Below are 21340 nucleotides of genomic sequence, written 5' to 3' on the forward strand. Positions count from 1 at the left end.
CTCGGACCATTCTACGACCAGTGGCAAAAGATCACCACAGACGAATGGGTACTGGAGATCATAGCCACGGGTTATGCGATCCCCTTCCAGTTGCTCCCACCGCCACGACCTCCACCCAGGCCCCATCTAAAGGATGCCTCCCACGAAGCGAGACTCAAGCAGGAGGTGGACCATCTTATGCTTATAGGGGCAGTGGAAAGAGTGCTGGAGCAACTCCAAGGGAAAGGGTTCTGTTCAAGATACTTCCTTACAGAGAAAAAAACAGGAGGCTGGAGGCCCATCCTAGATCTTCGAGGCCTCAATCGGTACTTGCACAAACAACAATGCTTTCGGATGATCACAGTCACCTCTATACTCACGGCACTGGACGATGGAGATTGGTTCGCAGCCCTCGACTTACAAGACACGTATTTCCATATAACAATCCACCCGGCTCACAGACGCTTTCTCCGGTTCATGGTTGGCAAAGAACATTTCCAATACAAGGTTCTGCCGTTCGGCCTCTCCTCGGCCCCCAGAGTATTTACCAAGACCCTGGCAGTGGTGTCAGCCTACCTGCACAGACGGGGTGTTTATATTCCCATATCTGGATGACTGCCTACTGAAAGGGGCCTCGAAGGAAGAGGTATTACACATGATACACATTACAGCAGGCAGGTTCTCTTCGCTGGGCCTGGTCATCAACCTGGTGAAGTCAAAGATCGACCCCACACAGGACACAGAGTTCATAGGGGCATGCATAAACTCCATCACAGCAAGGGTTTATCTACCAGATGCCCGCTTTCGCGCCATTGGTTCCCTCGTACAAGTTATCACCTTCAGCCCCACGGTGCCGGTTCTAACGTGCTTACAGCTGCTAGGACATATGGCAGCAGCAACGTTCATAGTACAGAACGCCAGATTGCATATGCACAGCATGCAGCACTGGCTGGCGAGCGTCTACAAACCGGCAGCACACACCGTCCGCAGGGTGGTGTTGCCCACGACAGAGGTACGCAGATCCCTGCAATGGTGGGTGAACCCCAAGAACATGCTAACAGGGGTACCCTTTCATCAACCACAAACATCTATCTTTCTCACCACCGACGCCTTCCACATAAGGTGGGGAGCACACATGGGCGAAAAGGTGACGCAGGGACTGTGGTCCCCTATGGAACAGTCACTGCACATAAATATACGGGAGCTCAGAGCAGTGTTCAATGCCTGCAAACGCTTTCAAGACCATATACAAGGCAAAGTAGTCGGGATCAATACAGACAATACCTCCACCATGTTTTATATAAATCGACAAGGAGGAGCTCGGTCCCGTGCCTTATGTGAGGAAGCAGTCTGGTTGTGGAACTGGTGCATTGCCAACAATATAACTTTGAAAGCCTCATATTTACCAGGCGCTCACAACGTGCAGGCAGACCAGTTGAGCAGGCACTTCGCACTCACACACGAGTGGCAGATCCGTTCCGATCTGCTATGACCGTATTTTTTTCATGCATGGGGGTTTCCCCAGATAGACCTGTTTGCCACTCATCACAACAAGAAGTGCCCACAATACTGCTCCAGGGCAGGACTGGGACAGGGGTCCCTCGGGGACGCATTCACGATCTCGTGGAAGGGCCCCCTGCTGTACGCATTTCCTCCCGCAGTGCTCATCCACAAGGTCTTGCAGAAAACCAGGAGAGAGAGAGCCCACATGATCCTAGTAGTCCCAACTTGGGATCGACAGCAATGTTTCCCCTTACTCCTATGTATGTCGGACCACACACCGATGCCCCTTCCGGTGGCACCAGACCTGCTCACGCAAGCCCAGGGGTCTATAGTGCACCCACACCCCCGAGGCCTGCGACTGCAAGCATGGTTAATCCATGGCTCAGCTCCCTAGAGAGAGCACATGTATGGAGGAAGTGCAACAAGTCCTAGAAAGTAGCAGAAGGACTTCCACCAGGAAGACCTACAAGCAGAAATGGACTCGATTCACTGCACGGTGTTCTACCAACCAATTAGCTCCCCTTGCTGTGCCTATACCTGTAATATTAGAATACTTACTGGACCTCAAGAGAGGCGGACTCACCTTATTCTCGTTGAAGGTCCACCTTGCCGCTATATCGGCTTTCCAACACGAAGAGGAAGGGCCCAAGGTGTTCGCCCATCCCATGGTTACCAGGTTCCTGAAGGGGCTGGTAAACCTGTACCCCCTCGGAAACCGCTTCCACCTTCGTGGAGCTTGGACCTGGTGCTTAACGCGCTAACGGGACCACCGTTTGAACCCTTAGCCACAGTTTCCCTCCGTCTCCTTAGGATAAAGACGACCTTCCTTCTTGCAATCACATCAGCTCGCAGGGTGAGCGAGCTCGCGGCAGTTATGGCAACGCCACCCTGCACAGTATTTTCGAAGGAGGCGGTAACCTTACGGCTACATCCAGCCTTTGTTCCAAAAGTTTCTTCAGAGTTTCATATTAACGAACCTATAGTCTTACCCTCGTTTTATCCAAAGCCTCAACTCCAACAAAGAGGCGCACCTACACCTCCTGGACGTGAGGAGGGCGCTGGCTTTTTATATAGACAGAAGTAAGTCCTTCCGAAAAACGGATAGACTCCTAGTCTCTCTCTCCCTTTCCCAGATCAAAAGGAGAAGGTCTCTCTCCGCAGAGAATCTCGAAGCACATCGTATCCTGTATAAAAATGTTATGAACTTAGACTCCTTTACTGGCCCTGCCTAGGGCTCACTCCACCAGGGCGGTGGCAGCATCAACAGCCTTTTTCAAGGGCATTGCGCTAAAAGACATCTGCAGAGCGGCAACATGGTCATCCTATGACACCTTTGCCAAGCATTATGCCCTACACACGGTACTCCAAGAGGATACCCATCTCTCAACAGCGGTCCTTTCGGGGGCAAGCTGCACATAACCCGATTGCCCACCTCCTTTCTTGGGTTACTGCTGGGTAGTCACCTATCGTGGAGCACCCACAGGGACACTCGAGGAAGAAAGAGAAGTTACTCACCGTAGTAACGATGGTTCTTCGAGATGTGTCCCCGTGGGTACTCCACCACCCGCCCATCCTCCCCGCTTCGGCTCTCTGTTTGTTTAGTGTTTTTCAGGAGCATCCGAGGCGGTTGGTCAAGGAACCGGCGGGGGCCGGGAGCGCGCAAGGGAGTGGCGCGCGCCGGCGCATGTGCGGTCCGGCAGAAACTGCTGGAAAGATCCGATCTGCGGCGCCGGGGCGAGCCCGATACCTATCGTGGAGCACCCACAGGGACACATCTCGAAGAACCATCGTTACTACGGTGAGTAACTTCTCTATATGGGTCAGAACACAACAAGCTATTTCTCACTAGAATTTTTATTCCTCTAAATTTGGACTAATTCACTGCACAGATGAGCGGTTGATGTTTCTTCTCCCCCTTTCATTTTTCCCAGACTATTGAACGTATTGCTATTCCTATTCTCATCTGATGAGTTGTTTCTAAACAATGTATTTAGGTGAGTGCAAATCTTCACCAGGGGAATCCAGTTGCCCTTGATTTGCTGTTCCAGAGCAGTCCCTCAATTTATTATCTCCATGTCTGGTTTGAGCTTGCCACAGTTTTGCGGCAAGTCAATTTGCCTTTTGTCCAGGTCTAAAACCCAATCAGGGTTTACTCTTAATTGGCTTTTAGATTTGGACACTGTTGTCACACAGACCTTTCTCTCAAAAATATGACTTTGAAGAGTGGAGCAGTGATCTTGGGGAAAGATTAAAATGGTAGATGTGAAACCCAGTGAAATATGCACTTCCTTTTCGTGAGTGAACTGATCGTTGGTCATAGGGTAATGTTAATCTCCTAGGTCTCTACTAAAGCGTGTGGGCACAACTCAAGATAGTGAAAGTATAACATAAACTATTCTAATTACGACATTGCCACAGTACTCTTCTAAAATATGATCTCGTAAATGAAGAACCGTGTGTGCCAAATAGCCCTAAAATCCCTGGGAGTAGCACAACACTACTTTGAGTGGTCCCCGTGGGTGCTCCACATTAGGTGTCAGGCTCACCCTGGCGCTGCAGATCAGAGATTTCCAGCTGTATCTCGTCGGGTCACGCATGCACTGATGAGCGTCGGCCCTTCGCGTGCTGTCAGTCACGTGCGCAATCCGGTCCACGCCAGTTCCTCTCAACTGCCAGTGGCTGCAGACTGAATCTGCTTTGGCTCCAATGCCTAAGTCAAACTCGTTTATAATATAGTTTTTCCTGTTCTATAAGACTGTTAAAGTTCACTTGTATATAGTTTAAAAAAGAGAAAAGAGGAGGAAAAGAAGAGGCGGCTGCCTCGGGTGATCTGCTATCTCAGACTGTGAACCTTATCTGTTTTTAGTAGCTATTAGTAGCTGTTAAGTACTTTGAGACGATATGTCTTCACTGGGATTTAAGAAATGTGAATCGTGCTGTGAAGCTATGCCTGCCTCCGATGGCCATAGCAAATGCATTCGCTGCTTGGGAGAGGCCCATGTCCCCCAGAAATGTCTTCATTGCTCTAAACTAATGGCCAGAGCAGGAGAGAACAGGGAGATGAGACTGAAAATTATTTTGTTTGACAAAGCCCTCCAGCATGAGCCGTCAGACACCCCAGAGGAAAGGGCCCTCAGGGCTGCATAAGAGGAAGGCAACCTCTTTGACCTCCTCCACGCATAAGAAAAATGGTATCCCCTACTCGATCCTTGCCAGTGGTATCTGTGAGCAGGACGAGTGAGGCACAGGGCCGTGAAGCGCTGGCTGTCCGAAGCTGCAAGAAGGCTGCACAACATAACAGTGCCTGGGGCTCCGACCAGTAAACAGTCAGCACCGAGAACCCTGCAGGCACTGACATGGGAGGCACCAGAGGCTACGACACCGAGAGCACTGGAACTGGAGACCTCGGCATGGGGCCCGACGGTGCCGGAGATAGCTACGCTTCCGGAACCGCACGCAGCGGCACTGACGCCCGCACCAAGGTCCCAGGCACTGGAGGTGGTGTCACTGGCCACATGGTCACGGGCTGGGCAAGGCAAGATCTAACACCAGGCACCGTAGTCCATCACCAGACATTCTTGGGATGCCACTTTTGCCCAGCTCTCTTCCTGAGATTGGTATCCCAGAATGGCCAGCAACACCACCAGCTTTCCTGAGACCTCCATCTCCATTTCTACAGCCACTGCCTCCCTGGCTCAGACATCCTTCACTATTTGCCTTATCGGAACCGCATGAGCGTTCCAATAGAGCATCCCTGCTGATCTCTACATCATCAAGGGGATCACACTCCTCTTGGCGCTATGCATACAGACACCAATCATGGTCTAGATCTCCATCACCGGGACCCTGCCCCTGCTCCTACAGTCACTCATATCGTGGTGAATATCATCAGCACTGGGGCTCAAGGTTGAGAGACCGATCCCCGCCTCAACCTTCTTTGCATGGCCACCTCTCCTCGCTCCCCTCAAAAAGAGCACATGCCTCTCCAATGGGGATGGGCCCAGAGTCATTAGACCTTTCCCTAGAATTCTCAAGGGAACAGACACAGGAGGTGTCCAAGGAGCAGGAGGTGGTTTATCACAGCGATGCCTCCTTGTCCTCCCCAGACAAGGGAGTTGTTCCCAGGGATATATCTCCCCCAGGTGACCTCAAGCAATTTCAAGAGCTTTTTAAGAGGGTGGCGCACACTCATGATACACAGATCGCGGAAGTGCTGGAGAAACACCATAAACTCCTCAAGAACCTGAGACCCCCTGCATCATCCAAAATAGCCATCCCACTAGTTGAAGCCATTATGGAAGCTGCCACAAATATATGGCAGACCCCAGCCTCCATTCCGCCTACGAACAAACAGGCAGACAAGAAGTATTTTGTACCATCCAGGGGTGTGGAACTTCTGTTCCACCACCCCTAACCAAACTCCCTAGTAGTGGAATCTTCACAGCACAGATCGAAGATGCCACAATACAAATCTGTGGGGTCTGACAAGGATGCAAAAAAAAAATGACTTATTCGGAAGGAAGGTATACTCCTCCTCCACCCTACTGCTGAACATGGCCAACTATGCTGCCCCCCTTTCAAACCATAACTTTGACAATTATACCAGACTTACCTCTCTCATGGACTTCCTCCCGGATGATAAGAAACCGGTCTTGAAGGTGATTGTCCAGGAAGGCTATGCAGCCTCACGCAGAGGTGTCCAGATTGCCCTCGATGTTGTGGACACAGCAGCACGCTTCACAGCCACAGCAGTGGTGATGCATAGAGAGTCGTGGCTCCAAACATCTGGCATCCCCAAGGACCTGCAAACGAAAATTGTAAACTAATTGCTGACTCCACTGACTCAGTCCTCCATTCTAGCAAGGATTCAAGGACCACACTCAGAACGCTGGGGATGTACATCCCTCCCTATAGGAGCAAGAGATTCTACCCACAACAAAGACGTTACACCTACCAACCCCAGCGCTCACAATACCAGAGGGGTTATGATCAAGGATGCCACCAACAGCAGAGGACATCCAGGCAACATCCTCAACAAAGACTTACATCATCGGGGCAAACTCCAAGACAGCAAGTTTGATGGTTTATGTCGAGGACTGTGATACTATGAACATCCTTCACTGCCAATCATAGCAGACTGGTCTGAGTCAGTGGTTGAATGTATATCGGCAATGGGAAAGCATCACAGCAAACAAGTGGGTATTGGAAATCGTAACCAAGGGATATACCATCCCATTCCAATCCATGCCCCACCAAACCCCGCTCCCCAGTCCCTCCCCAGGGACTCCTCTCATGAGACTATGTTAAAGCAGGAGGTAGAGCACCTCATATTTATAGGCATGGTGGAGAGAGTCCCGTACAAATTCCAAGGGAAAGTTTTTCTACTCCCGATTATTTTCTCACAAAGAAGAAAACAGGAGGCTGGAGGCCAATCCTGGACCTACGAGCTCTCAATTGATATCTGAGCAAACAGCGCTTCAAGATGACTACAATGGCCTGCATAGTCACGGCACTGGATGATGGGGATTGGTTCGCAGCCTTCGACCTACAAGATGCGTATTTCCACATAATGATCCATCTGGCACACGAGCGCTTTCTTCACTTCAAAGTGGGCACAGAGCACTTCCAATATAGAGTCCTTCCATTCAGACACTCCTCAGCACCCAGGGACTTTACCAAGACACTTGCGGTAGTGTCAGCTTACCTGCATCGGCAGGACATGTTTGTTTTTCTGTATCTGGACGACTGCCTACTGAAGGGCATCTCACAGGCAGATGTCCTGTGCATGATATCGTTACAAAGATCTTCCTCTTGCTGGACCTAGTCATCAACTTTCAAAAATCAACAGAGCCCACGCAAAAGAGAATTCATAGGGGCATGCCTAGACTCTTACATCAAGGGTATGTCTGCCCGATACACGTTTTTGCGCCATCGCCTCCTTGGTGCAGGTGCTGACATACAGCCCCACAGTGCCAGTCCTAACTTGCTTACAGCTACTGGGACACATGGCCGCCACCAGGTTTGTGGTGCAGAATGCCAGACTCTATATTCAAGGCCTTCAGGACTGGTTGGCAGCCGTGTACAAGCCAGTGATTCATGCCACTCACAAAAACGTATCACCCACGATGGAGGTGCAAAAGTCTCCGGCATGGTGGGCAGACCCCAAGAACTTGCTATTGAGGTGCCCTTCCACCAACTGCAAATCATGGGTTTTTCTCGCAACAGATGTATCCCACATAGGATGCGGGGCACACATGGGCAACAAAGTAACGCGGGGGTGATGGCCCCCCTGCAGAGATGGCAATGCACATAAATGTACTGGAACTCAGATCAGTGTTCAATGTATGCAGGCACTTCCGCAATTACCTGCGGGACAAGGTAGTCGGAGTCAATACTGACACCTCCACAAAGTTCTGTGTCAATCCCCAAGGTGGAGCCAGATCTTGCACATTATGCGCAGATGTGGTCCGACTATGGAATTGGTGCATTGCAAACAACATAACACTAAAAGCCTCATACCTGCTTGGTGTCCACAATGTGAGGGCGGATCAGCTAAGCAGGCATTTTGCTCTCACGCACAAGTGGCCGATCCGCTCCAATCTACTCCAACATATTCGACAGATAGGGGGTTTGCCACCTATGCCAACAAGAAATGCCTGCAATACTGCTCCAGAGCAGGCATTGGACAAGGCTCACTGCCCGGGGGGGGGCGCCTTTGTGCTCTCATGGAAGGGCTCCTTGCTGTATGCATTCCCTCCCACAGGGCTCATTCACAAGGTCCTGGATAAAGTGAGGAGGGAGAAGGTGCGCCTAATACTTTAGGCCCAATGTGGGATCCACAGCACTGGTTTCCTCTGCTGCTATGCATGTCATGCTGCCCACCACTCGCCCCTGTCCCACTGCTAGTACCAGACCTGCTCATGCAGAATCAGGGGTCCATAACGCACCCTCATCCTCGAATGCTCCACCTCAAAGCGTGGCTAATGCATGGCTTAGCGCCTTAGAGGGAAAATGCTCGGAAGGAGTAAAAGAGGTCCTGGAATGCAGTAGACGGGCCTCTACCAGAAAGGCTTATGCATACAATGGAAACGTTTTACATCCTAGTGTCTGTCCAAGAAATTGACTCCTCTGGAGGTCTCCATTCCCACAATCCTAGATTACTTACTGGAACTGAAACAAGGCACGCTCACTTCATCGTCATTAAAGGTTTACCTTGCAGCTATATCAGCATTCCGGCATATGGAGGATGGATCAACTGTATTTGCCCATCCCATTACCACACGGTTTCTAAAGGGGCTTGCAAACCTATCCCCCCCGCAGAAACCGTCATCACCTCCATGGAGCTTAGACTTGGTCCTTGACACACTGTCTAGACCACCCTTTGAACCATTGGCCACTGTATCCCTCCAACTACTTACCATAAAAGCAACTTTTCTTCTTGCAATTACATTGGCCCGCAGGGTGAAGGAGCTGGCAGTGATAATGGCAACACCGCCCTATACAATTTTCTCACAGGAGGCAGTGGTTTTTTGATTACACCCAGTGTTCCTTCCAAAGATCGCCTCAGAGCTCCACCTTAATGAGCCAATAGTTCTACCATCCTTCTATCCAAGACCGTGCACCTTGAGTAGGGAAGTACGGCTGCATTCACTCCACGTGAGGAGGGTGCTGGCCTTTTACATACAGAATTAAACCCTTCTGGAAGACGGATAGTCTCCTGGTGTCTCTTGCACCCAGATCAAAAGGGGAAGGCCTATCATCATGAAGAATTTCAAATAACATCGTATCCTGCATAAAAATGTGCTATGAGCTCCGTAAGATCGCTCTGCTAGATCTGCCCAGGGCTCACTCCCTAGAGTAATGGCAACATCAACAGCTTTCTTTTAAAGAAGTCGCATGAAAGGACATCTGCAGAGCAGCGACGTGGTCATCCTACGACACCTTCACCAGACACTATGCAATTCACTGGGTGTTGGATGAGGATACGTGTCTATCGACAGCAGTCCTTTCAAGGGCAAGCTGCATATAAATCTGCTACCCATCTCCATTTGTGGGGTAACTGCTGGGTAGTCACCTAATGTGGAGCACCCATGGGGACCACTTGAAGAAACAAAAGAAGTTACTCACTTGTGTAGTAACAATGGTTCTTCGAGATGTGTCCCATGGGCGCTCCACTACCCACCCATTCCTCCCCGCTTCGGAGTTCTGCTTTGTCTTTCAGGAGCATCTGGGGCGGTTGGTTGAGGAACTAGGGTGGACTGGATCGCTCACGTGAAGGGCCGACGTGCATTGGTGCATGTGTGGCCCAACAAGATACCGCTGGAAATCTCCGCTCTGCGGTGCCGGGGTGTGCCTGACACCTAATGTGGAGCACCCATGGGGACACATCTTGAAGAACCATCTTTACTACACAAGTGAGTAACTTCTTTTTCCTTAATAGTGACGGTATCTTACATCCCAGTGTCTTCTCAGAATAAATTATTTTGAATGTCCAGTGATTCTGAATATATTTTAGAACCGCTTATCAAACTGATAGGAAACTATCAGTTCATCCAGATGTACATCCCACAAATAAACTTAAAGCTTTTAAACTTATGTTTTGAAAAGCAGGCCAAATGAGGTAATTCAAGGCGTATATGCCCGAGAAGGTCTTTATAAGTTTTTACCAACCAGAGTTGGGGAATCAAGCACAATAAAAGTCAATTTGCGGAATACTACTTTTACAACCCGTATGGTAAGTTTGACACGTCAACTTTTAAACCTTTATTTACAAAATTCAAAATATTTTTAAAATTGCACTTATTTACCTGAACAATCGCCAAACCATTTCCTTTTTTAGTATTTTCATTAACCTTTGATACAAAGAATTTTGTTTGAAGGTGTTGTATTAGTAAGAACTATTGGTTTCAAACTTTTTACTTAAAATCTTTATGTATTTTAAACTTTTGTAGGTGTCTTGCAACTTTTTAGTTTTTCTTTTGCTTGTTGATTCTGAAGCACCAAGAGTTGCTAAATTAGCATACTTAAATTGTCACCTCTTTCAACTGGAATAGGGTGATCATAGGATTACTATTGGTGTCTAACTTTTAAAACTAATATAAAGTCATAAGTCTCACCGTGTCTCGCTTCCTCGTTATGTGTTCCTTTTTTGAATTAGCTGCTTTCTTAAACTTACATGTGAGCCTGTAGTTGAAAGCTTTATAAGTTGTTTTCAGAGGGAGTGCTAAAATAGTTAATATGTTGCATGCTTTAAAATTTTTCATATTCAATTGCAGCTGACGTTTGTGAATCTCAGAGAGCCTTTCTACATCAAGCACTCAAACTATTTTTTGAGGTGAGTTAAATACGCATTAAAATATCTCTGAAGCATTAGAGATTTCCAAACAAATCTAAGCTATTTTGTGCAGTAAAGCTCTATAACTAGTAAGGATATTTCATACTGAAATATAGACTTCAGAGTAATTGCAACATTTTTGCACTTCTAGTTTAAAATATATATTTTTGCACACACCTTAATTTGTAACTTTTGTAACCAAAGGCACATGAGCCCCCACAGCTACTTTTGGGATGCTAATTTCTTCCTGGAATATTTCAAACTCTGTTGCTTTTAATGCTAAAGCTAACACTTGATTTTTAACATTTTGGCATGTGCTGTGTGCACCTTGGTCGTTACTTGCCATTTCTCCTTTACATTACATTATATCTCCCTTGCTATTATTTATTTGTCAGACCTGCGGAGTAGTAATCAAGATTTTTTGCAAACACTTGTCTCGGGCTGCCACTGTATCTGACTGGTTACAATAGCATTTTGGCATGTTACTTATCTATAAGATATGGGCTGTGTCTACACGTGCCCCAAACTTCGAAATGGCCATGCAAATGGCCATTTCGAAGTTTACTAATGAAGCGCTGAAATGCATATTCAGCGTTTCATTAGCATGCGGGCGGCAGCGGCGCTTCGAAATTGACGAGCCTTGCCGCCACGCGGCGCGTCCAGACGGGGCTCCTTTTTGAAAGGGCCCCGCCTACTTCGAAGTCCCCTTATTCCCATGAGCTCATGGGAATAAGGGGACTTCGAAGAAGGTGGCGTCCTTTCGAAAAGGAGCCCTGTCTGGACGCGCCGCGCCGCGGCAAGGCTCGTCAATTTCGAAGCGCCGCTGCCGCCCGCATGCTAATGAAGCGCTGAATGTGCATTTCAGCGCTTCATTAGTAAACTTCGAAATGGCCATTTGCATGGCCATTTCGAAGTTTGGGGCACGTGTAGACACAGCCATGGAGTTCTCTAGTTAATGCTAATATTGTTTTTATCTTAAAGGATTCCACATTTGGTAATTCAGTGACTGAGTGATCCTTCTAAATAGTAAATAACTAGCTCTGGAATGAGTTTAGAACAACAGGTGCATGCCTGATCCAGTTTTTAAAGTTGGAATGGCTGATAGGGCAGAGTGACCTGACTTTAATCTCCTGTACTGAAGGTGGAGCTTAGGTCATCTACAAGTCTCCTCTCCTTCACTCTATCTCCAGACAAAACTTCTAGCTGACTCTCGGGCAGAATCTAGTTGCCCAAATGAAAATTTAGCCAGATCACCTAGGTAATCAAGTTAATGTGTATCTTGATGTTTCATTGAATTGGGTAATGAATCTTCCCATCCTAGAGGTTGCCAAATGTGGCATAAAGCACAGCAAAGTGAGTCAATGGAAAAGCCAGGACTAAACCCAGCTCTCCTGACTCCCAGTCCAACATCCCATCCTCCTGATCCATGCTGTAACACTGGATTGTTCAGCACCTGTTCTTGGACACCTTTCATCAAAATAGTGTCTAGGACCAAGCCTGTGTAGCTAATGAGATCTGATCAACTCAATCTGGATGACTTAAACTGCAGACAAAAAACAGGTTGACTCAATAGCTCTTCAGAAAGATGACTCTGTCCCATGAGAGATCTACTTGTCTCCAAAACACTGAGAAACAAGTAGGTTGTCAGAAAGCTGTTCATTATATATAAGGAGGATTAAATACTCGCCTACTAAAAGCAAAGGTACAGACATAGTTTGTAAATGTGATAGGTAAAATTTTAAGTTAAGTGCATTTGTTTTACTCTTTTGTTTAATAACTTCCTAGACGCTTATTTTGATGGCTTTGCATTTGGAAGTATTGGCTGTTTGGCCTAAGTTTTTAGTCTGTTTTTTCACTTTATTTACAGCATAAGTAAGCATAGCTCTTTGGATGAATTTTTCTGTTTCTGAGCACAAAGTATTTCAGAACATACTCAAGTTTAAATGGATGCCTTTTTTAAAAAATGTCTTTGTAAGAAATTCATTAATTCCTCAATATGGCTTACTCCTTCATATTGCCCCACAAACCTCCCTAAATAGAGAGCAAGTTAATATTTTATTTGGCGTTAGCTTATGCATTTTAATTGCTTCGACACAACATTAATAATCCTCCTTTTCTTTGAGGAGTGTCCGTGTGCGTGCTCATCCTAGGTGATTATGGAGCAGTCTCCACTGAAGGCAGTGGGGGAGTTGGTTGATGTAGTGAAACTGTGAATAAAATAGACGGGTGTCTAAATTAGCGGTTAACACTGAAGAAAGATCTTGAAGCTATTGTGGATAATTCTCTGAAAACATCCGCTCAGTATGCAGCTGCAGTCAAAAAAGCAAATGAATGTTGGAATTGTTAAGAAAAGGATGCATAAGCAGACTGAAAATATCCTTTTACTTCTGCGTAAATCCATGGTGTACACATCTTGAATACCGTTGGCAGATCTGGTCCCTCCATCTCAAAGATTATATTCAAATTGGAAATTGAAACTGTTCAGGAAAAAGGGGGACAATAGGGGGTATGGAATAGGTTCTGTACAAGGAGAAATAAGAGTGGGACTCTGGAAAAGAGACAGCTAATGGGGGATATGACTGAGGTCTATAAGATGACTGGTGTTGAGAAAGTACATAGGAAGTGCTGTTTGTTCAGAACAGAAATAGTAGGGGTATGAAACAAAAATATATTTTTTATACAATGCACAGCCTCCTGTGGAACTCTTTGCCAAAGGATGTTGTGAAGGCCAAGACAATGTTCAAAAGAGAACTAGATAAATTTATGGGTAGGTCCATCACTGGCTATTCGTCGGGAAGGACAGGGATGGTGTCCAGAGCCTTTGTTTGTTAGAAGCTGGGAATTAGCAGCAGGGAATGGATCTTTTCATAGTTACCTGTTCTGTTCATTTGCTCTGGGTCACCTGACATTGGCCACTTTTGGAAAACAGAATACTGTGCTAGATGGAAGTTTGGTCTGACCCAGTGTGGTCGTTCTTACGATTAAACTAAAGCATAAAAGGTGACTTGCTGAAATTTATATATTCAATCTGTATCAAAGGTGGATAAAAGAGCACAGAGGTGGATTCTGATCACACAAGCTCAATGATACAGGATCAGGGCTTCAGAATAAATTTTTGTTTTGTTTCAGTACAACCACAGTTTACATAGACGTAGTGGCAAAATGGCAAATGTATTTGGACTTTCTTTTCCATACAATTAACTGATCATCAGATTGTGTAGAGATGGTCAAAAATATCTGATCAATGGGAACTGGAGGTCTGTAGCATCCAAAGTAGAGAAGAGGGGAAACCCTGAACAAGAGCAGCGTAACAGGTTCCACACAGAAGGGAAGATTTAACTGATTAGAAAAGGTGGGAGTTGAAAAGTGAGAATAATGTAAGGAAGAAATGGGCTTAGACTGACAAATAGGATTAAGTGGATGAGGGTATAAGCAGCAGTGGCGGGGAGGGGCAGTCTAAAACACACAAAGTAAATCAAGGAATGGTCTATCTTGCTAAATGGTGGTGATGCTGCTGCTTTTGTTTCCTCATTCTGATTTGCTGTACCACTGTTGCATTAGCTGCATTTCACTTCCTGATATGTTGTCTCTTATTGAATCCCTCTGAGGCCGCGTCTACACTACAAGATAAAATCGATTATATAAAATTCAAATTCTTAATCTTGGTATTATGAATTCATGTCCACAAAGCTTCTTGAAATTCGACCCACCTTTTCTCCATGTTGAATCTCCACTTCCCCATTGCCCCATGCAAGTTCAACAGCATGAGCACCTATTCATATGCTTTAGCCCTAGTTGCTTGTGGTTGTTTCATGTTGGAATTACAGAATTCCAAGCACTATCCCAGAATTCAGTGTATCAGTAACCATGTGAAAAAAGAACTGGAGATAGCATTGTTTCCTGCTGCAGCATTCCAGTGCAATCATGCTCCAACTCATAGCACAGATCTTTTTGGCAACCACAGTGCCTGTCATGCAATTTGTCCTTCAATCCAAAGCTCAATGATGCTTGTCTGCCCTACTGATGGTGCTACTGTTGATGATGGTGATGAAGAGGATGGCGTTTTGGAACAGCAATTTTGCCAACTGCTGTCCAAGAATTCAGAACTGGTGGTCTGCCAACAGACCATGCTGTTGATGACAGTGGAGTGGCGTTTTTGGACTTGAGAGACCAACACACACTGGAGGGACCACATCATTTTGGAGTCCTTGGACAACCAGCAGTGGGTGCAGAACTTTCACATGTGCAAGTCCACCTTTATGGAACTTTGATGTGCTGACTCCTTCCCTGAAGCACAGCAACACCAAAATGAGGCAGGCTGTAATGGTGCAGAAGCAAGTGGCAGTTGCACTGTGGAAGTTTGGAACTCCCAACAGTTACCGGTCAGTGGCAAATCAGTTCGGGTTGGGTAGACCTACAGTGGGGTTCGTGGTGATGGAGGTGGCCCATGCAATCTGTTGATGTCTCCTCCTGAAGACTGTGACCCTGGGAGATGTACAGGCCATAGTGGATGGCTTTGCCTATAGGACTTTCCTAACTGTGATGGAGCAATAGATGGCACGCACAGTACCCATCATTGCCCCATCCTGCCTGGCCTCAGAGTATATTAATTGAAGGGGTGTTTCTCCATGGTCGTGCAGGAGTTGGAGATCACAAAGGTCATTTTACCAACATTAATGTGGGCTGGTCAGGGAGGGTTCACGGCAGACACGCATTCTGAAATTCAGAACTGTACCGAAAGTTCCTGGATGGGACTTTTTTCCCTGATTGGAAAATCAAGATAGGCAACATGGAGATGCCCATTGTTATATTGGGTGACCCTGCTTACCCTCTGCTTCCCTGCCTGATGAAACCCTACACAGGAGCCCTGGACCCCAGCAAGAAAAACTTTTAATTACAGATTGCGCAAGTGCAGGATGATCGTGGAATGTACCTTTGGACGTTTTGAGGTTCAGATATTTGACCTGTTTGGATGTTTCTGAAGCTATTATTAATTCAGAACTGCCATTATTAGTGTGTGCTGTTTTGCTCAACATAGGTGAATCAAGGCGGGAGACCATTCCTGTCTCTGTCTGGAAAACCAAAGCAGAGACCATAGGAAGGACCTACTCGCAGGCATCTACACTACTATCCACCAGTACCCATGCTCAGGCTGCAGCAAGAAGGGGTGCTTTAGAAAACAGCTTTATAAATTATCTGTAACACACATGGTACCTGTGTATGTCTGTCATAATGCCAGTAAATCAACCATGTTGTAATTAATGAATGCTCTTCTTTGGGGAGTGAGGGGGGTTAAATTAATGAATAGAATGTGTACTGTGCCTTCAGCACCCCACCACCCTCCCCTGGTTCCCTCAGCCACGCTTCTGCTGCAGACAAGGTGTGTCACTGCCCAGCTGTGCCTTCAGCAGTACTCCCCTCTCCCACCCGTTTTGATTTCTGTTCCCTCCCTCCCCACTCCTGCAAGATCAGAAATTGCACCGAGCTCAAAGGAATGCTTTTATTTTGGGGGGAGGAGAGGTTTAAGTGGCTGGGAAAAGAAGCCTTCTCAAGGGTGCTTGAATAGCCTTTTGCAGTGGCTCTTAGGGCTGGAGCGACAGGGTAGCCTCCCCATGTGCTGTGACCTCTTCTCTGGGGAGACCTACTGGCCAGTAGGTATCAGCTGATCCCCTGCTGGGGTGGGAGTCCCTCTGCAACTGAAGCAGTGAACACAGAATCTCCATCTGCTCGGTAACGGCCATTACGATCTTTGCTGTGACCTCTGTCTGCTTTGCCATGACCTCATTCACCTTTGACAATTGCTGATGCTGCAGGTCAAGCATTCTGTCATTAAAGTTAACTTGAGACTGACGCAACTCATCTGTACTGTGATGCCACCCAGCAGTGTCCTTTGTCAGGTTCCTCTGCTCTGCCTGAGTGTCTCACATGTACTGTAGGATCATATCTGGCTTGCATTTCCTGCGTCTCCTGGTTTTCTCTAACACTGGACACTGAGTCTGGAAAATTAAGGTACAAGTGGCAATGTGCTTTGAAGTGCAATGGATGGGTCTCTCGGTGTACTATCGTTGAAAGTATACTTTTGAAGGACATGTGGGTTTATTAAGGATGGGACAGTAAGTGTGCATTCCACAATACCTCACTTGCCATCACTTCTCCAGCACATTTGCTTTGTGGACATGGCAGGTTAGAAGCAACTGTCTTCTTTTGGTGGGAATGGGAAGGTCTGCAAAGCAGGGGCAGCCACCAGGTGTCCTGGCCGGGTGTCCTTTGGCAGTGACAAATGGATTGGCTGTGTGTGGGGCTTCAATGCACAATAATAATGTAAAGGGGGGAAAAAAATTCAGAGAGGCTGGATGTAACGGGACATGGGAGAGGAAAAGCACAGCAACCCCATGTGGCGCAGGCATATTCCTGGGAACGGAAAACAAATGGTGCTTGAAAAGGGACATGAGAGGGGAAACGCCCAGCAGCTGTGTAGCAGCTGTGTGGCACCTGCGAGTCCTGCAAAATCCTAAAGAAATGCTGGGGGGGAAAAGGGATTGATTTGCTGTGCTTCTGCAGGTTGCCAAAGAAGACATCACCCTCCTAAAACTAACAGATATGGAGAAACACCTACTTCAGCTGTGTGACCAAAAGCCTGGAAAACCTGCTAAAATGTTGTGTGGTGCCATGACACCAGACGCTATCTGGTTTCCTGGCATGGCAATGTGTGCTACTGTGGAAGCTGGAACAAGTCAGGCCTGCCCAAGACTCTCTTGTGGAAGAAATACAAGAGTGCCTGGATGAGGCCTTTGAGGAGGTTTCCAAAAAGGAGAAGCGCTCCATCTGAAGCAACATAGCATGCTGTTTTGAGAGGCACAGACTCACAGCTAGCAAACCTGTACCTATGCAAAACTGTATAGCTGTGCTCTCCCTCGACCTGCTTCTAGCATGCAGAATGAAGACTCTCTCACCAGAACCACTTGCTCCAGAGGGTTCGGGGACCAGTGTGGAGGTGACCACTGTGGAGGGGACTGATTCCAAGTCTATGGTGAAGAGCTCCGAGCTGTCTGGAACAAATTCCTTTGTCCCTTGCCCGTTGCTCCTTTCCATTTCCCTCTTCCTCCGAGCCATGCTGCTCACCCTGGAATCCATACCAAGGCCTCCACAAGTATCGTAATCCAGTTTGGACTCCATGGAGGGGTGGGTTTGCTCCTTGTGAGAATGTGGAGCTGTTGATAGCAGCAGATCTGTGGAGCCGCCCCTGACTGTTGGTTGGCTTCCCAGACTCTTTGATAGGCCTGATGGAGTTCTTTAACCTTCACCCGGCATTGCAGAGAGTCCCAGGAATAACCTTGGGCTGCCATTTTGTGCGCTACCTGATGATAGATGGCCGCATTTCTCTTAGCCACCTGAAGGCTCTTCACCACCAATTGGTCTCCCCAAATGGCAATGAGATCCAGAATCTCCTGGTGGGTCCAAGCTGGGGCTCTCAGGTCACTACACTGGGTGCTCATGATTACAGTACAGGGCTATTGATACGGTGCAATGGCTACAGATGTGGTGTGACATGATGGGCAAAGGGTGTGGGGTGTGGGTGTGTGTGTGTGTGGTTTTTCTAAAAATAATGGACACCCTTTTTATTTGCAGGGGTGGGCTGCTAAATTCCAATTAAAATTTTAATTCAAATTCAATCCAAACTTTGTGGGCTTACTTTGACCTTCTTCCTGCACGCCTGACAGCAGCACACAATGAAGCAAGCGTACTTAGAGGGTCACTGTGTAGCTTTGTGGGATACATATGGGACACTTCTGGCGGCTAACAAATTTTGAATTAAGAACATGATGCTTCCACGCTAGCCTTGATATGAGACTTTTAAATTCAAGATAGACACTATACCAGTCCTGTAATACTGATATTCTGTAATCAGCATTATGGCTCAATAAATCAACTTAACAGTATTGTGTGAAGACAGTCACATTTTAATATCGAGTTAAGCCTTGAAACTCGAGTTTTTCTCGGTGTAGAGACAGCCTGAAGCCTATGTCCTTCCCACTCACTTCTTCAGCTTCTCAACTTTTATATAGCTATTGTGTTTCTAAACCTATTTCTAATGTATGCCACATTGAGCTCAGACTACCTCCTTAGGGCAATCACCCACTCCCTTACACTCTAGAGAAGAATTTAGTTGCTATTCCAGTTATCCATTTAATGATATTTGGTACATTTTTACTCTTGTGAATTTAATCTTAAGAAATGTTTACACCACACTCTTTGCATTTAAGTTCTGACTCTTCATTTTTTCCAAGTACCCCATTGCTTTGCTAATATTATGTTATAAATCAATTCGCAATAATGAAGCTAAATGTCAAATTTTGTGAACTGCTTTTGCATGAATAAGATTTTTTTTAAATTTCAATTTTCTGTTTGATCAATTGGCAAATATATGGAATTTGTTTACAAAATTCTTTCTAAACTAAAAGCAGGCAATATTACTACTTTTTTCACAAGGTTTTTAAACTGTCAGTATTGTAGCAGAGATCCAGAAAAGAGCATCTGCAAGTAAGCTAACAGGCATGGTAATCCAGGTACTGTAATACTTTAACATCTGATAGGACAGTAGCAACTTCACTTCTAACACTGAACGCCAGAAAATGTACTGTGAGCTTTTTTTTTAAATTCTCAGGCCTCTTGTCAGAACACACCATACATTGGAAAAGTAAGTCTTGCTGGGAATACAAATAGCTATTAGTGTGACTAATGGTGCAAAAACAATTTGTCGTCTTTTACAGATCCCAGCATTATATTAACCTGCCAGTCCAATTTAAGCCAAAGTCAGTGGGAAGATTTGAAGGTCTGTTGATTGTGCAAATTGACAAATGTGGCAGTCTTCGTGTTAGATTACTCGGTGAAGCTCTTGCAAAAGAATAATTGGAAAGCAGCTTTATTAATAATCCAAACAAAATTATTGAAGTATTCCTGTTACTTTCCTTACTAACTTCATACTTCCTTGTACATTTATGATACTGCTTTGATGTAAAACCTGTTGTAAGTTATATCGAGGTGACTTTTTTAACAAATACTTTGCTTTCACATTCTAAAATAAGGATAAATCACTTTGTAGGTTTAAAATTATGTTCTACTTTACATTTCTGTAACTTTTATAAGAAGTGTTCTATTTTCATTAATTATGGTTTGCTAAATACAGATTATTTATTTTTAAATTTAATAAATTCAGAAATAAATTTGTCAGAAGACTTTCCCTACCAGTGCCTGTCAAGATGTGTTGTATGCTTGCATTCCAGTACCCACCCTCCTTCTCTTCTGTCCAAGTTAGCTGACAAAAAGGAACCAAGAGGGGGCAGGTAGACAGAATCATATATAGAACTGTATGCTGGGGCCACTTCAGGGGCTCCCTGGCTGACCCTATAGAGGCTGCTAGTAGAAAAGTTTGACATCATGCACACACCCCTAAATTGGAATGGAAATGAACATCATATCTGGCAGATTAACAGTTATGAAACGTTAGTAACTGTTTTTTCCAGTCTTGGCTGGATAGCCAGTCTGCTTTTTCCACATTTCTTCAAGGGCGTAGAAAGATTATATCACCAGGTATGATAATCCATCTGTCCCCACAGTACTTAACACTTGGTCTTATCAAAACCTATGGGTCCCCTGTTGGAAATATTAGCAATGTGCCCCTTATCTTTTATGAAAGTTGTATTCATTTTGGCCATTGCTTCAGCTAGAAGAGTCTCTGAGATCTGGTCCCTTACATTGGAACCTCTGTATCTGTTCTTTAAGGGTAAGATGCAGTTATATCTTCTTTAGCTTGTTCCCAAAGAGGGTTTCCCAGTTTCATAGCTATCGGGTAATCTTCCTACCTGTTTTCTATCCACAATCAAATGTAAGTATGGAAGAGCAGAAGTTTAACTAATTGGATGTAAAACATGCCACAGTGTTCTATATTGAAAGGATCAAACCATTTTGTAAATCTACTTTGACAGGATAAAAAGTTCACCTTCCCATCCCTCTACTCCCCCAACCCTGGCTCAGAATTTTTTCTTCTGTCAAATCATGAAAGGTAAGAGCAAGCAGGTGTTTCTGACAGCAGCTATGCTGATTGCCCACCTGAGTGCAAGCATCAGCAGCATTCCTAATCCTCAACAAGGTTCTATACGCTTGCAGAACAACAACTTAGTCATCAGTGCATACATTCTTTGCTCATTAAATCATCACTCAGAAGTCTAAGGATGATGCCAGATTGGATTGAGCTCTTTTTGTAGTCAGCATGTGCCAGAGTTCTGATCCCACCATCTATGGTGAGATGGATATGTGCAATGCAACATTAGTTAAGGGTAAGTAACCATTTTTTTTCAAGAAAAAAGATTGACTGACCGACAGACCGACCATCAGTCACATAATGCAGTTGATTCTGCAACCATTCCCTCGTTTAACATAGAAAATACCGAAGACTTAACAAGGGTGCTAGTTTTTGCTGAACAATAGGCATACTTGTTTGATGGGACTACCATGTCTACTGAC

General features: G+C 45.9%; 1 protein-coding gene across 1 annotated transcript in view; it reads left to right on the forward strand.

Annotated features, from left to right (window-relative positions):
* The window catches only part of CEP192 (centrosomal protein 192), a 172473-nt gene extending 152422 nt beyond the window's left edge, over positions 1 to 20051 (forward strand). Inside the window, exons 44-46 of the mRNA XM_074987485.1 lie at positions 10093 to 10216; positions 10758 to 10816; positions 19588 to 20051. Of these exons, the coding sequence (XP_074843586.1) occupies positions 10093 to 10216; positions 10758 to 10816; positions 19588 to 19726 (322 nt within the window). The 3' untranslated portion in view covers positions 19727 to 20051. The remainder of the gene's footprint in view (positions 1 to 10092; positions 10217 to 10757; positions 10817 to 19587) is intronic.
* Positions 20052 to 21340: the final 1289 nt, after the last annotated feature.

Source organism: Carettochelys insculpta, chromosome 2, assembly GCF_033958435.1.
Source record: "Carettochelys insculpta isolate YL-2023 chromosome 2, ASM3395843v1, whole genome shotgun sequence".
NCBI classification, from domain to species: domain Eukaryota; kingdom Metazoa; phylum Chordata; order Testudines; family Carettochelyidae; genus Carettochelys; species Carettochelys insculpta.